Source organism: Adiantum capillus-veneris, chromosome 24, assembly GCF_014529385.1.
Source record: "Adiantum capillus-veneris isolate H3 chromosome 24, ASM1452938v2, whole genome shotgun sequence".
Lineage (NCBI taxonomy): Eukaryota > Viridiplantae > Streptophyta > Polypodiopsida > Polypodiales > Pteridaceae > Adiantum > Adiantum capillus-veneris.
The window spans coordinates 47,324,000-47,338,489 of record NC_140954.1 but is presented as its reverse complement, the minus strand read 5'-3'; the positions used below and the strand labels follow the sequence as shown (position 1 = coordinate 47,338,489).

General features: G+C 48.4%; 1 protein-coding gene across 1 annotated transcript in view; it reads left to right on the top strand.

Annotated features, from left to right (window-relative positions):
- LOC147426320 (3'-5'-exoribonuclease family protein) overlaps positions 1–11,634 on the top strand; it is a 50,226-nt gene extending 38,592 nt beyond the window's left edge. Inside the window, exons 7-8 of the mRNA XM_086497805.1 lie at positions 10,279–10,559; positions 10,655–11,634. Of these exons, the coding sequence (XP_086353931.1) occupies positions 10,279–10,559; positions 10,655–10,756 (383 nt within the window). The 3' untranslated portion in view covers positions 10,757–11,634. The remainder of the gene's footprint in view (positions 1–10,278; positions 10,560–10,654) is intronic.
- The last annotated feature ends 2,856 nt before the right edge of the window (positions 11,635–14,490 follow it).

Sequence of the window (14,490 nt, the reverse complement as noted above, 5' to 3'; positions counted from 1 at the left end):
GGAGAACCTAGCAAATACTCCTCAGATTTTGGAACTTTACCTTGAAGCATTCGGTTTAGCATAGTCTACTCCGATAGAACTTCGATTTCAGCGAGGGTGAATCTGGTGCAGCGGGTTTGCACAAGAGGTGAGTCGAGTCAAGAACTATCCTGCATTGGATGTGAAGTGGTGGAGGAGGAGAACCTAGCAGATACTCCTCAGATTTTGGAACTTTACCTTGAAGCATTCGGTTTAGCATAGTCTCCTCCGATAGAATCCCGATTTCAGCGAGGGTGAATCTAGTGCATCGGGTTTGCTGCTGCTGCCCGCACCTTCCACCTCGCCATCGCTGCTTCCCTCCCCCTTCCTCCCCTCCTCGCCATCCCCCCCCCCCCCTCCCCCCCACCCACACACACAAGCCCTTACGCACTCCCTGCTGTCACCTGCGGGCAGGCTCCTGGCTGCCCCCGTTTCGCTCAACCCAACCCGTTGCCCCTCCCCGCTACCCCCCCCCCCCCCCCCCCCCCCCCCCTGCTACCCAGCGCCTTACCCGCCTCTCGCTGCCCGCCCAGCCACCCCCGCCGTTGCCCTATCCTCCCGCCTTCCTTTTGCCCGCCCGCCTGCCTGCTTACAGCCTTTTGCTCCTTACCCCGCCCGCCTGCATCTTCAGTTTTTAGCCGTTCCTGCTTGTCGAGCCTCGCCAATAACCTTGGCGTGTTTGGTCCAGCGGGAGCTTCCCCCCTCGCCTTCATTCCTTCGCCTCCTCCCGCAGCAGCAGACACAAATGGAGGCTCAAGCTCCGCCACAGAGGAACTCCATTGAAGTCCCCTCGCCCGACCCCGCTGAGCCCACCATTCGACTTGCTCTTTCACTGACAGAGCAAGTGAGCCTAGCCGCAGAGGTAGAGTGCTTGCTGGCAACTTCTGTCATCTGCAAGATTCTCGGCACCCGACTTAGCTGAGGAGAGCTGCGTGACCTTCTCCAAGCCCGCCTTCTTGCAGAGGTGGGCAAGATCTTGGACGTTCAGATCCTCGGACGAGGCTACTATCAGATCGAGTTTGAGACCTCTGAGATGGCGTCCAAGGTCATCGCCATGAGCCCCTTGACCATCCGAGCAGCTTGAGCCCGTGTTCGACAGTGGAGACATGGTTTTGACCCTGCTTCAGATGTTTTGGTAGAGGAGGCAGACATTCCCATCTTCGTCTGCTTTCTTGGTTTGCGGAGGGAGTACCTACCACTTTTGTCCAGGATAGGCTCAGCGATTGGGACTGTCCTAGAGACACCTCGCACGGCAGCCTCAGTAGCTACCAAGGCGGCCGACATTCCCTCAGTTCGCGTTCTGGCTAGGGACACTCACACTCTCCCGAAGGTCATCCTCCTTTCTCGGGTGAGTGGGGGTTGGTTTAGACAGAGCGTGGAGTACTCGAGCTTCCCGAACCAATGCTTCATTTGTCGACAGATGGGCCATCTTGCGAGGGCCTGTCCACGGAGGAGGCCCCGACCTACACCACAGACTCAGCCCCAGCTTGCAAGGGTTGGCCAGCAGCCAGGCAGAGACACAGAGCACACAGGCAGAGCCACCCTCTAAGACTGGGGCTCCAGCGGAGGAGGGATGGCAGCGGGTTCGTGGTCGACAACGGCAGGGGCGACAACGACAGCCTGGCACTCAGGGTGGTCCTCAGGCGGCTGCCCAGCAGCAGTGGTTTTCCACGGGGAAACGATTCGGTCCTGTTGAGCAAGAAGAGGTCCTTGCTCCAGCCCCCACCTCAACTTCACCCTTGACAGCCCCCCCTCCCCCCGAGTTCTCCCCCTCCTCATCAGCCCCCCCCCCCCCCCCCCCCCCCCCCGCCCTTCTGCTCCCGCCGCCTCTCCTCCTCGCCCCTCTACCTTTGCCAATCCCCCTCGCCCCTCTTCTCCTCCTCCCCCTGCTCCTACACCCCCCCTCCCGCTCCAGTTCCACAGTCGCCCCAGGGGACAGGGTCATCCCCGGCTGCTAGGAGATCTCTTGGCAGCGCCTTCGCCACGAGTCGCTTGGCGAGAGAGGGACAGCTTTTCTTGCGACCCCCTTTATAGGTACATACATCTCCCTTTGCAGCAGTCCCTCATGCTCTGATGAGCTTTGACATTCGGCGCCGATGGGACTTCTTTGACTACGACTTTACACGCTTTCTCGGCGACTCCTCAGTTGACCATGAGGGAGCCTGCTTCAAGGTTCATGTTCTGTTCCTTGCAGCTAGGGGGATAGAGGCCTTGGACTCAGCGGTTGGCTTCTCTTTTCCCCTTTGCGGCAGGGACCAGACTTAGTGGACTCTCGACTCAGTGTTGGAGTGGCTGCATACACATGCCCTAGAGTTCTCTCACCACATGGGAGACCTAGGAGTTACAGACATGCTTCAGACTCTGTGGCCATTGGCCAAGTTTGCGGTGACCCCCCCCCCCCCCAAAATGCAGCAGGATGTAAACACATTGTGGTTCACTTCTTTGCTGATACACAGTGCTCGCCATGCTATGTACACATTCATGAGGACTCCTGGACAGAGGAGGTTGCTTTACGTACGGCTCGGTCTACTTGGGCTTGGGCCAGGCACTCTTTGCAGTCACGCCTATCTAGAGGACGCTTGGATGCGTATTACTCCCCATCCAAGCAAGCCTCGAAGATAGCATGTTTAGCTGCTGTGGCAGCATCTGTTCTCTCTCGCTCCCCATGAGGATCATCTCATGGAACGTGTAGGGTCTAGGTGGGCCCCAGTTTCAGCGTCAGAGGGGCTGACTGCGTTAGGAGCTTCAACTTTGCCTTGTGGGAGGTGAGATTGATCTCCTTATGCTACAGGAGCATCATCCGTGTGAGAGCCGCATTAGACGTTGTGGTCAGCTCTTGCGTGGACGATATGTTACTTTTTGGTGAGCTGCTTTGGACCTGGAGGCATCCAGGGCGGGGTATGTATGACTATTGCGGATTCTTTGCAGCATGCCATTGTGGGCAGAGGGATTATTGTGCCAGGCAGAGCTCAGTGGATCACTATGCAGGTTCAGGGTTGCCTTGTGGGCTTCCTGAACATATATGCGCCCAATGTGGCGAGTGCACGAGCAGAGTTTTGGTCACAGATTGTTGAGTCTCTGCCATAGGCAGAGCAGTGGTGCATAGGGGGTGACTTCAACATGTTGGAGGACCCTTCTTACAGGATTTGTGGTAGCCATGCTACTGTGCATGGAGTTGAGCTGACAGCTTGAGAGAGGTTTTGTATGACTCTTGAGGGTTTCGGATATATGGCACCACTCTAGCTTTGTGAGGTCCCTAGACAGCGTGGCCTTCTCTCGTTCGGACCGCAGAGTGGGAGGAGTGAATCTATCGCGGATAGATCGCTTCTACACCAGTGACCATTTCTGTGACTTGGGTGGGACAGTTGGCATTTTGGCAGGGACTTCCTTCTCGGACCCTGCACGAGTGATCCTCACAGTGGCAGATAGACAAAGAAGGGGGTGCACGATGCTTCGCATCCTTGAGAGGGTCTTGCTGGACTTTGCACTCAGAGAGCGAGTAGAGGCTCTTGGACAGAGAGCTTGGACATGCGGGATTCTCATGCTGACAGAGTGGCCTCAGGACTAGCTCAGCTTAGTCGTTTCTTTCTCCATGAGTCGTTGGCTCGCTTGGCTGCAGCGAGAGAGGAGGAGCAGCGTCTCAGACGGGGCGTTGCTTCCTTACAGAGGATGCAAGAGCAACATTCAGACAATCCTTGGTTGGAGGAGCAGTTACAGCAGGCTCGCCAGGAGCTTGTTAGCACAGAGAAGCGGCGCCATGAGTTTGTTTTCCATCGACAAGCATCTCAGTGGACAAAGGTGGGTGACAGAGTGATTGGTTCTTTTTTCGAGGCAGTGGGACCTCGGCATACGCATGCCAAGGTCAGTCAGTTGAGGAGGCCCGACGGGTTAGTTGCTTCTGAGCCAGAGGACATGCGTGCAGGTGCTACTGAATTTTACCGTGAGTTATTGTCTGCAGAGTCTCAGTCAGAGCGTCAGGATGCATGCAGGGAGCAGGTGTGGGCACAGATGCCTTGCCTTGTGACTGAGGAGATGCGTCAGAGGCTTGAGCTGCCACTTCAGCTTGAGGAGTTGCACACGGCTCTTAGTGCACTCCCCCGTGGTAGCTGTCTAGGTGAGGATGGCTTGACTCCCAGTTTTTTCTTGGAGTACTGGGGCTTGCTTGGCCTAGATCTGTGTAGTGCTTTTCAATACATCTTGCACACAGGAGAGATGCCTGACAGCATGAGTGAGGGTCTCATCTACCTCATTCCCAAGGAGGGACTTACACAGGTTTTGTCAAGGAGCGTAGTATCCTTAACATCTTTACTTTTTGGGAGGCTTCTGTCTAGCGCGGCTCCGTGGTGAGATCTGGTGATTCTTCTTCTTGATTTTGAGAAGGCCTACGACAGAGTTGACAGGGACTTTCTGGACGGCACTCTACGCAGGATGGGCTTCTCAGATGCTTGGATCAGAGGGGTGTTAGCTTTGTACAGACATGCACGCAGTCAGGTACTTTTGGCAGGAGGTAGGGGTGATCGTTTCATGCTCACACGTTCGGTCAGGCAGGCTGCCCTCTTGCCCCATTTCTCTTTCTGTTCTATGCTGAGGCGATGAGCAGGTTTGTGGTGTCGCAGCAGGTTGTTATACGGGGCTTAGCACTCCATATTCGGGGAGATGAGCTACTGGACACTGAGTTTTCTGACGACTCAGCCTTGTACTTGGATGGCCAAGAGGCCAACCTTCACAGCTGTGAGCAAGCTCTTTAGACCTTCTATTGTGCATCTGGCGCACTGATCAACTGGAGAAAGACAGTGGCTTTCTCGGTTGGTAGTGTTCCTGTACCCGATTGGATGCCAGGTGAGGGTTTTAGGTGGATTCCCCCAAGGACTGCAGTTCAGTACTTGGGCTGTCAGGCTGGTTTGGACTTGTCTCCTGAGCACCAGATTGCTCCCCTCCTCTTGTCTATCAGGAGGAAGTTGCTACATTGGAGCTCTGCACGACTTTCTTTGGTTGGTAGAGTTGTAGTGGCCAACCAGGTATTGTTGTCTACTATGTGGTACATCACTTCTTGCTGGATCTTCTCAAGTTTTTGTATCAGCCAGGTAGAGAGGCTGATAAGGAAATTCCTTTTTGGTCAGGGTGTGACACTCGGACAGCTCGGGCCAAAGTGGCTTGGCAGGTCATTACTGTTCCTTGTTCACAGGGAGGGCTTGGGATCATCGACCCAGCACAGCACAGCAGAGCCCTTCTTGGGAAGTTCATCGTCCGAGGACTTCTTCCAGGTGAGGAACCCTGGAAGGAGTTCTTGCTAAAGCGGCTCCGTGCTAGGGTGCCTCAAGCAGGAGGTCCCTGGCAACCTTTGACCAGATGGATCGCCATAGAGATGCGCAGATCGCCATGGAGATGCGCAGAGTTGGTTTGAGCAGGAGACTGGAGGATCGCTTCGCTGTGGGTTTGCTTCGATCTTGGGAGCACTTGTGGCGAGGCATGGAGCAGCGGCAGCCTACTTGCACGGAGGAGCGCCTGCGACAGCCCCTTGTTTGGAACCCCATGGTTAGCACTAAGAGAGGCCACTTGGTTGGTAGTCGGCCTCATGTTTCCTTGGGTCCCATGGCAGCGGGTTCAACACGCTCTTTAGGTGACTAGTTACAGTTTTCAGGCTTGTCAGAGGAGCTACAAGGCTTTCAGCTGCAGGACATGAGAGGGGTGCAGAGCATGTGCCAGGACATCTCAAAGGTAGTTCCAGCTGAGTGGCTCACACCTCTCGAGTCGGCAGCGCCCAGATGGATGGGAGCCTTCACGCGACTAGAGGTTCTCATCTCAGTTCGGGCTTGCTTAGAGACTGTTCCCTCCCTGTTTTTTGAGTTACAGGGTGAGGGACGCTTATAGCGAGTTGCAGTAGAGGCCCCGCAGGTGGCAGAGTGCTGTTTTAAGAGGATTCGAGTGGTGGACATCTGTGGGAGGACTTGTGTCATCGATCCTGACCCAACTGCTCTTGAGATTGGACATTGGAGACTGTGGGCTTGGGAGTGCTGTCCACTGGCTCGAGTACAGTGCGATCTTGGAGAGTGGCTTTGGAGGGATCCTTTTTCTTCTACAGACCACCCAGGTGTCCCTTTCTTTCGGTACACTTTTCGATTGGGACATCACATAGTGGTAGCACAGAGAGAGGCTCGCCCTGCTGCAGCACCTCATTGGCAGGAGGAGGGTCTCACAGCTGAGTTCTTGGCAGCTTTTTGGGAGAGGTTGTGGGACTCTAGACAGCCGAGGCGAGTGACTCTGTTTCAGTGGCTGGTTGCACACAGAGCTACAACAATTGGGAGTTGGCTGGTGCATAGTGGTCTCTCGGCCGCATGCACAGCTTGTGACCATCGTGTGGAGAGTCAGCGTCACTGTCTTTGGGACTGTCCCTTGGCACAACACGTGTGGCTTCGTGTTCTTCGGTTGATGCCTGCTCTTTCCACGGCTCAGCAGTACACTTGGGGGGGAACTGCTTGGTCCACTCTCACGGGCCTGGCACTTCAGTTTGAGCTATCTTCCACTAGTAGAATGATAGTGATGCAGGGGGGGCGACCTACACTCCAGCCTGCCATAGAGCTTACTCCACAGGAGTGGTGCAGTGAGAGAGAGGAGTGCTGGGAGCTCATCAGTGGCCTGACACTCTGGTTCATCTGGCGGGCCCGTTACTTCCGCATCTTTGAGGCTCGCCTTGTACCACCAGCAGAGACTGTTCGCGATCTTTGGTTAGAGCTGATCCACACCCTCAGAGGACAACTCGAGAGACTTCAGGGCAGCTCTGACCGCATGAGGGAGCGTAGAGAGGCCTTCCTTCGACTTTGGCGTCATGGGCCTTCTTTCACCATGGTCTAGGGTGTACTCAGATGGCACTACCGTCCACCTGTGTGGCCTTTCCCTCCCCCATTTCTTGATTTAGCCTCATTGTACATATGCTGTTTTTTTCACTAGGAGAGTCTTCCCGTCATGGTTGTTGTAGTCCTCTCTCGAAGAGGTGGTTGTAGCCCTATGGGCAGTTTCATTAATTAATAAAAGGATCTTTTTCTCGGGAAAAAAAAAGTGCAGCGGGTTTGCACAAGAGGGGAGTCACTCCGCTCCTTTGTCAACGGATTACCTCGATTTTTGAATAAGGTCATTGATGTCCCCTTTGGGTTTCAAGGATACTAGTGGGCTGAGTAGTCTTCTGTTGAATGACTTTATGACAAGAATTCTCGAAACTGAATATGATTGAAATGTACTTGACTTGTTTGAGTGCAGGAAGTGAAAGACGAAATGACTGCAGCATGTCGGTCTCATAAATCTCTATAGGCATGATTGCAATAAGGATTAGTTAATCGGACGTCTATAAGGTCCAACATAGATCTAGATGCGATTAGTAAATATGTTGCCGATTAATCATGGTTTTGAGATTTGGAATGAATTTGTTTGTGATTTGTCATGTCATGTCTTGTGATGTTAAGTGATGTCCTGTGATGTGACTGTCGATTTGTACAAGTGCTAGATGTGTCGTGTCTAGTGCGTCGGTACTAACAGTCAGTGTCTACTAAGATAGTTTATGGCCTTTGTCTGTTTTGCAGGAGTAATCGAGGGTGATTTACAATTCTTTCATGTAAGGTGCAGCGGATGTGAATGTTGAACTTTGCTCAAGATGAGTGCTCCGAACTGTGCTCAAGGGTTCCTTTTACTTAAGGAAGGGAGAGCCTTCCGTTCCTTTTGTGAGAGAGTGCAAATGATCACAAACAAGTGGATAAACACTGTGAATGAAGGTTCTGAGACTGAGAGATAGAGAGAGAAGAATACGACACCAGAATGTTGTCAAACCCTCCTCCGACGGCCCCACTCTCTATGGCGAGAGCGGTCTACAATTGATTGCACAAATCTCTACAATGCAATGGACTTGCCGACGATGCCGACGACGAGACGGGCTGAAATCTGAAAACGCTAAGGGCTGAAATCTGCAGATTTTGTATCTGCTGAAATTTTGATTCTATGTCGGTGACGACGGCGATGACGACGATGTGATGGCGACGCGCTGAAAATGCAGATGCTGAAATCTGCGAATAGAGGGCTGAATCTGCAAACGCTGGCTGACTTGACCGTGCGGCGAGGATCTGCTGCGGGAAGGTGAGATTTGCGTGGTTTGATTGTTCTGCGGTGTCTGTATGCTGAAAATGCAAAACGCTGATGCAAAGGGGACTTCTATCGCCGGGAATCTGCAAAACGCTGGGTGCTTTGCTGTTCCAAAAACACTAGGGCTGATCTGATCTGCTGCAAAAATGCTATGGATCCTACTGTGGAAATCTGCTTGATCTGCTCTCTGCTAAACGCTGGGCTGTCCTTGATGAAAAACGCTAGGTTGGTCTTTGGCCTGTTGGCTGGAAAACGCTAGGTTGCCTGCCGGGGAGTCTTGCTGAGAAGGTGCTCTGTTGGACACTTGGTCCCTGCTGCCTCTTGTGCCAGAAAATGCTAGTGCTAGGTTTCTTATATAGCGACTTACCAGAATTTCCCTACCCAGTTTTCCAACAAAGTCACTTATTATTAATAAGTGAAAAATGGCTAAAATATGGAAAATAGGTTTGTGCAATGTAAAAATGCTTCTGATGGGTTCTGATGGTAATCTGATGATCATGCTGTGTGCAAACAGAGGATATGCATCTACTACAAGTGCCTGGATATGCACGGTCTGCGAATAGACTCACAAAAGTGTCAGAACACTTCCTAAGCTAACTGAACTGAACCCTAGACATGAAGTAGCTTGTCCACATACACATATGTTAGATGTGCACGTGACATTTCAAGAGGGGGGTATGTCACAAACTGGTGACTTGGCTGGCCCCTGGAAACATTTACATTGCTGGCAGGCCCAGAAAACGCGCCGACAGGTTGACGTGGCAGATTTTCGTAAAACGCATTGGGTTGCTGACGTGGCAGATTTCCGCAAGTCGTGCTGACATGTTGACGTGGCAGCTGTACGAAATTTTCGTAATTTGCGAGGACTACTTTTGACAGATTTTGGGAACCAGTTGCTTTTGGAACTTTTAAAGTTTAAAGCTTTTGGGGCTCTGCTTTTGGGCATCCCTTGTAAGAATAAATACGTCCAAGGGCCTCATTTCTTAGGGCATGTGGACACAGAGTCTGAGAGTGAGCACCCGCAGGCTCATTGTACTTTGCTCAAAGATTAATATAAAAATAAATACCGAAAGGGGCGCTAGTCTTTGGGGCCAATACCTCTTGGCATGGAACTACGCCGGGCTGTGTTGCTTTTGTGAACTGTTTTAAAGTGAATCTTTGCGGTGTCACGGTAGAATCTAGACTTGGGGTGTCCAAGTTTGTTACATTTCTTGCGACGTTAAAGTACTCTTCTTCTCGGGTGCGTGTCTAGGTGTGTGGGTGTGTGCTAATAAAAGGAGGAAAATATATCACCCAAGTGTGGTAGATTGGTTATGGGTAGAGGCCATAGTTACCCGGAACGGGAAATCGAAACGGGGAACGGGGAACGGCAACATGCATGAAATGCCATTCCCTGTTTCGGATACTCACATCTGAAACGCGGAACGGGAATCCGAAACGGGAGATTGGGATGGGAACGGGGAACGGGGACCTGAAAATGGCCATTCCCTGTAACTATGGTAGAGGTACACAGAGGTTACTCCAATCAGACAGGCTTACAGGCGTAGGTGTCCCCACATATCCACATTTTCAGGCTTCCTCTTCTTTAGCAAAGATTGCACCTGTTTCTCCTGAGCCCCTTAGGGTTCATGGGGAAATTGTTGGACCTTCATTTAGCTCTAATGGGGGTGACATTCGTCGGATAGATCTTGATGTCTCTTGCGATTGTTCCTATGACGCTAAAAATTCTCTTGTTGCTGCTGTACTCTTGACATAGTTTTCCACCTCTTGGACATGATGTAAATGTATATGTTAGGAGGTCTGAGAACCAAGAAATAGTCTTGGCCATTTTTGTATATTTTATGAATTTTGGGATCACACCTCTCTGATGATTGGCACTGTACACTTTACCTTGAGGCTGTGTGCTTGAGATAATTCATTTAAATAATATAGATTTTTTTAATTTTTTTGTGGGGGAGAGAGAGAGAGAGAGAGAGAGAGAGAGAGAGAGAGAGAGAGATGAAATGAAATGAAATGTTATATTAACGTCTTCAAAAGGCCAAAGTGACCTATGAGAGAGAGAGAGAGAGAGAGAGAGAGAGAGGGGGGGGGGAGAGAGATTTGGGTGATGATGACTTTGATGTTGCTCAACAGTTAAATTACCAGAGATTGCCATTACGGATGATGGTAAGGTATTTCCAGCAAATGTGGTGACGGAAAAGGCCCAAACTTTGAAGGGTAAACGCTTGAAATTAGGAAAGATTCCTATGGCCTTGACCTGTGCATTACATCCAAAACATATACTTCCTGATCCAACAGCAGAAGAGGAAGGAATTTTAAAGACCACCATCACAGTTTTGACTGATTTCTCCGGACAACTGGTTTCCTTGTACAAGCCTGGGGGTGAGGTCTTAGCCAGTACTTCAATTGTGCAGGTACGAACAGTAGATATGTAACAATATTGTACACTGGTCACTATACCAATGCATTGATTACATCTGGTGCCGCTGGGGCTGGTTATTGTGTCCAGAGTTGTATTGCGCTGGCGAAATACAGGGGTAAGGAGTTACAAAAGATATTCACAGAGGCTATTATGAAAGCAGATTCGGATGACACCATGGATGCTGATTGACTATACCATTTAGTTGATGACTGGTGTTGTTTCCAACACAAGATTTACTGGGCATACTTAAAGGAGGAAGGAAATGTTTTGGACATTACTGAATGCGTGGTGTTTCTCGTTCATGGAGCAGCGCACCAGTGACAATGGCTTGTGGATTCCAAAAGCTGGTACAGAAATAATGAGTCCATGCTTTAACAGGGTTGAGCGACAAAAAAGGTGTTCCATTACAGATCAGCTTTTATTTGGATAGCATTGCACTTTTTGGTCTTCAAATTTTGCCCTTTTCACTCATGCTGATAAAGCAACATAGTAAGAGGAGGGACGTTCGCTGAGCCCATTTGACAGGTATACATGCTTGTTTTTCTGGCACAATCATCTATTTGGCGCTATCAATGCAAATACATGAACTTCTGACACAAGAACTCACCGGGCAAGATGTTTGTGTGGTTCAAACTCCCAGCAGCATATTTCAAATCCAAATCGTGTCTTGTTCGTTTTGGCACACGGCAAGTCCGACTCAACATCACAGGTTTTAAGAGGTCATTGATCTGATAGGTATAGATTAGGGGGATCATGCTTTAAATGTCCTGGTAATGTTACTCAAAATTTGGTTTGTGATGAAAGGTAGTCCCTGGTTCTCATGTATAACACCCCATAGTTTTCAATCTTTCCATTGGATGGATGGATACTCTTCTGCTTTCTTTCCTATGTTCATGAAGTTTTTGGTGTTCGCAATTGAGCGGCTATAATGGCTGCAGGGTCACTTTCTTTAAGAATGAAAGATATGCCATGTAAGACCACATTACACAAGACTTTGAAACAAGTTCATGGAAATCTACCAGCTAAGGTATCTTGGGGTTGTCAGTACCTTCAAGCGTTGTGGCTGAGGATGGCATTGCTGCTTTAAAGCACAAGATTCTTGTCCCAGCAAGGAGTAAATTTTTAACAGTTTTGTCTGGAATGAAGGCTCTAGCATGTGGTCACACAAGTAACATCTTATCAGAGTCCTCAAAAGCCCTTAGTATTTTGTCAACATTGATTACATTCATTACATTGTAACAATGCTAGTTCTGTCCAACATTGCCTCCTCTCAATGTCTTGCACGCAGTATGGTAAAGCTTTCAGCTCACTTAGTTGGACGGTGACCTTTGCGCTCTACATATGCACACTCAGAAACTAATGTATGTTGAGTGTGATGCATGTGATAGCATTATGCAGGCATGTGGTAAAAGCATCATATGATGGAAAGATCTGAGATAAAAATTTGTATTAAAATAGGTTTAACCGTCTTATGGCTTTTGTGAGTTGCCCATGATAATGAGTAGTATATGAAGATATTTTTGACAAGTATCTTCGCATACTATTGTGTTTTGTGGCAATTATGTTTCTATGATCATTTTGGCATGAGCCTAAGTCGGAAAGAAAACAGGAGGGAAAGATGTACACATGCTATCGGTTAATCCTTTAGCACCGAGGGCTCTCATGAAAGTAAGGACTACAACCCATTCGTACGCAAGTTACCACTTAACCGCAACAACTCTGCATATGTAGTCCAACTCTCATGATAGACAAGAGGGAAGACTACAACCCATTCGTACGTAAGTTATCACTTAACCGCAACAACAATGCCATGTTCAAACCCTATAATTTTAGATGGGTGGTTATCAACGATAAATCAATGTTAACGTGTCCATTAAGGGTGTGGCCAATGTATATCACTTCATTCAAATATCAAGCTTTGTGTTGTACATGTTTCTTCCAAGCTTTAATTGTGTCTATTAAGGGTGTGGCCAATGTAGAGCACTTCAATCAAATATCAAGTTTTGTGTTATACATGTTTCTTCCGAGCTTTACTTGTGTCTATTAAGGGTGTGGCCAATGTGTATCACTTCAGCCAAATATCAAGCTTTGTGTTATACATGTTTCTTTCAGGTTTTCAGTTTGAAACTTTTCTCTTTAAACGGTCTAATGCGGTTTTGTATATGCGGTCATCAAATATTTTTTAGCTTCCTACCACTTAAAATAGGTGTATCTTTGAATAAGTGAAATAAAGGTACACAATGTGCATCCATTCCTCTAGAGCTAGTATTTTGAGACCCAAGTCTCGTGAATTGGATTATTATAGTGGTGGGAACAGTCCTCTATTTCGAATTGTTCAAACCCTGCATCCCAGCTACAAGGGTCCCATAATAATTTCTACAATATTGCAATAGTAATACATCCAAAGACCTCCTCCATGGTATGTAAGAGTACTTTGCTGCCCAAGATGAAGATTAATATGATAAGCTATGTCATTGGCTCCAAAGAGCTCAAAGATTAGAACCAAACAAGTCAACTACTCTCAATGATTTTTTCCATGGGAGAAAATGGGAGTGTATCTATAAGGATAGTCATCAAATTCATTAATGATCTTTTGTATTCACTCACTAAAGTACTTTTTAGGAAATAGTGTATCACTCTAAAATTAGATCAAGCTTTTGCAGATTCTTATTTGTGATTATAAGTACTCTAGCAGCTTTGTACTTATTTCCATCAAGAGAGTCCTCTCTCTCTCTCTCTCTCTCTCTCTCTCTCTCTCTCTCTCTATTTGAGCTATTAGTTGCAATTTTTTTTAAAGTATTACATATATAAGGAAACAAATGGATGAGGTGCTTGTACTTCGATTCTGACTACATTGGGCTATTACAATGAACTAATTATGTGCCTTTTTTCGAGACACCCTAGTAGATTGAAGTATATGATACCCCTAAAGTGAAGAACTCTAGATGAGATGCAAGAACAAACATACATTTCATTGTCATTAGAAGAGAACCCCATTGACCCCTTGAAAAAGGAGACATGATTTTCCTTTGTATTAAACCCAACTAGAGTTTAGTATCTTTTGGGAAACAATTAAAGTTTAAGTGTATTGTCTAGTAGCCCCACTTCTTTTTGAGAGAGAGAGAGAAAGAGAGATAGATAGATTGAATTATCGTCCATGGAGGTCATATGTAACCTATGGGACCAGAAAAGCAAACTAAACATTACATCGATGCTTACATATCAGTTAAGGACTAAGGGTCCATTGACCAGGAGGAAAGGAAAGAACAAAAGAGGGGGAAGTCGGTTTGAGAGTTCGAAACTCTTGAATGACAGATTTGCCACCTCAATAAATCGCCCATTTGCCTTGTTTGCGGGCTTCGTGCATTTTCTTAAGCTCGCTCGCTTTAGTCTTTAGTTGATTTGTAGTCAATTCTTTGGCGATCCAAAGGTTTTGCCCCTTGAGAAGACGAGATTGGCATAGTAACAGCATTCGCTCTTCTTTGTCCTTGAAGGAGAGGATACACTGCTTGGGTGGCACCTTCCTATGTGTATCATTGATCCAAGAGATGGTTGAAGTATACCATTGAGCTTGGTGATGGCTTCTTCAAGGGTGTCCTCATCTGTGCACCATGGGGAGGGAAGGCCCCCGATCCTGACCTTGAGGCAAAGGGATTCTTGTAATCAACGTTCTTGTATCTTATTGTCAATCTTCTTGGTGATGTCGTGTGTAGTCAAGTGAGCTTGGGTGATCTTTTCTTCAACTTTCTTCACCTTGTCGGTACTGAGATCTACCATAGAATCAAATCGTGCCTCAAGTTTGCTAAGGCGAGCCTTGAGGTCATGATTTTCTTCCAAAACTTTGTGTAGGGCTGCTTGCAATTGTCCAATGCGGTTGGCTTTGCTCGGGGCTGCTACGACAACAGCGAAACTTGGTCGTGTTC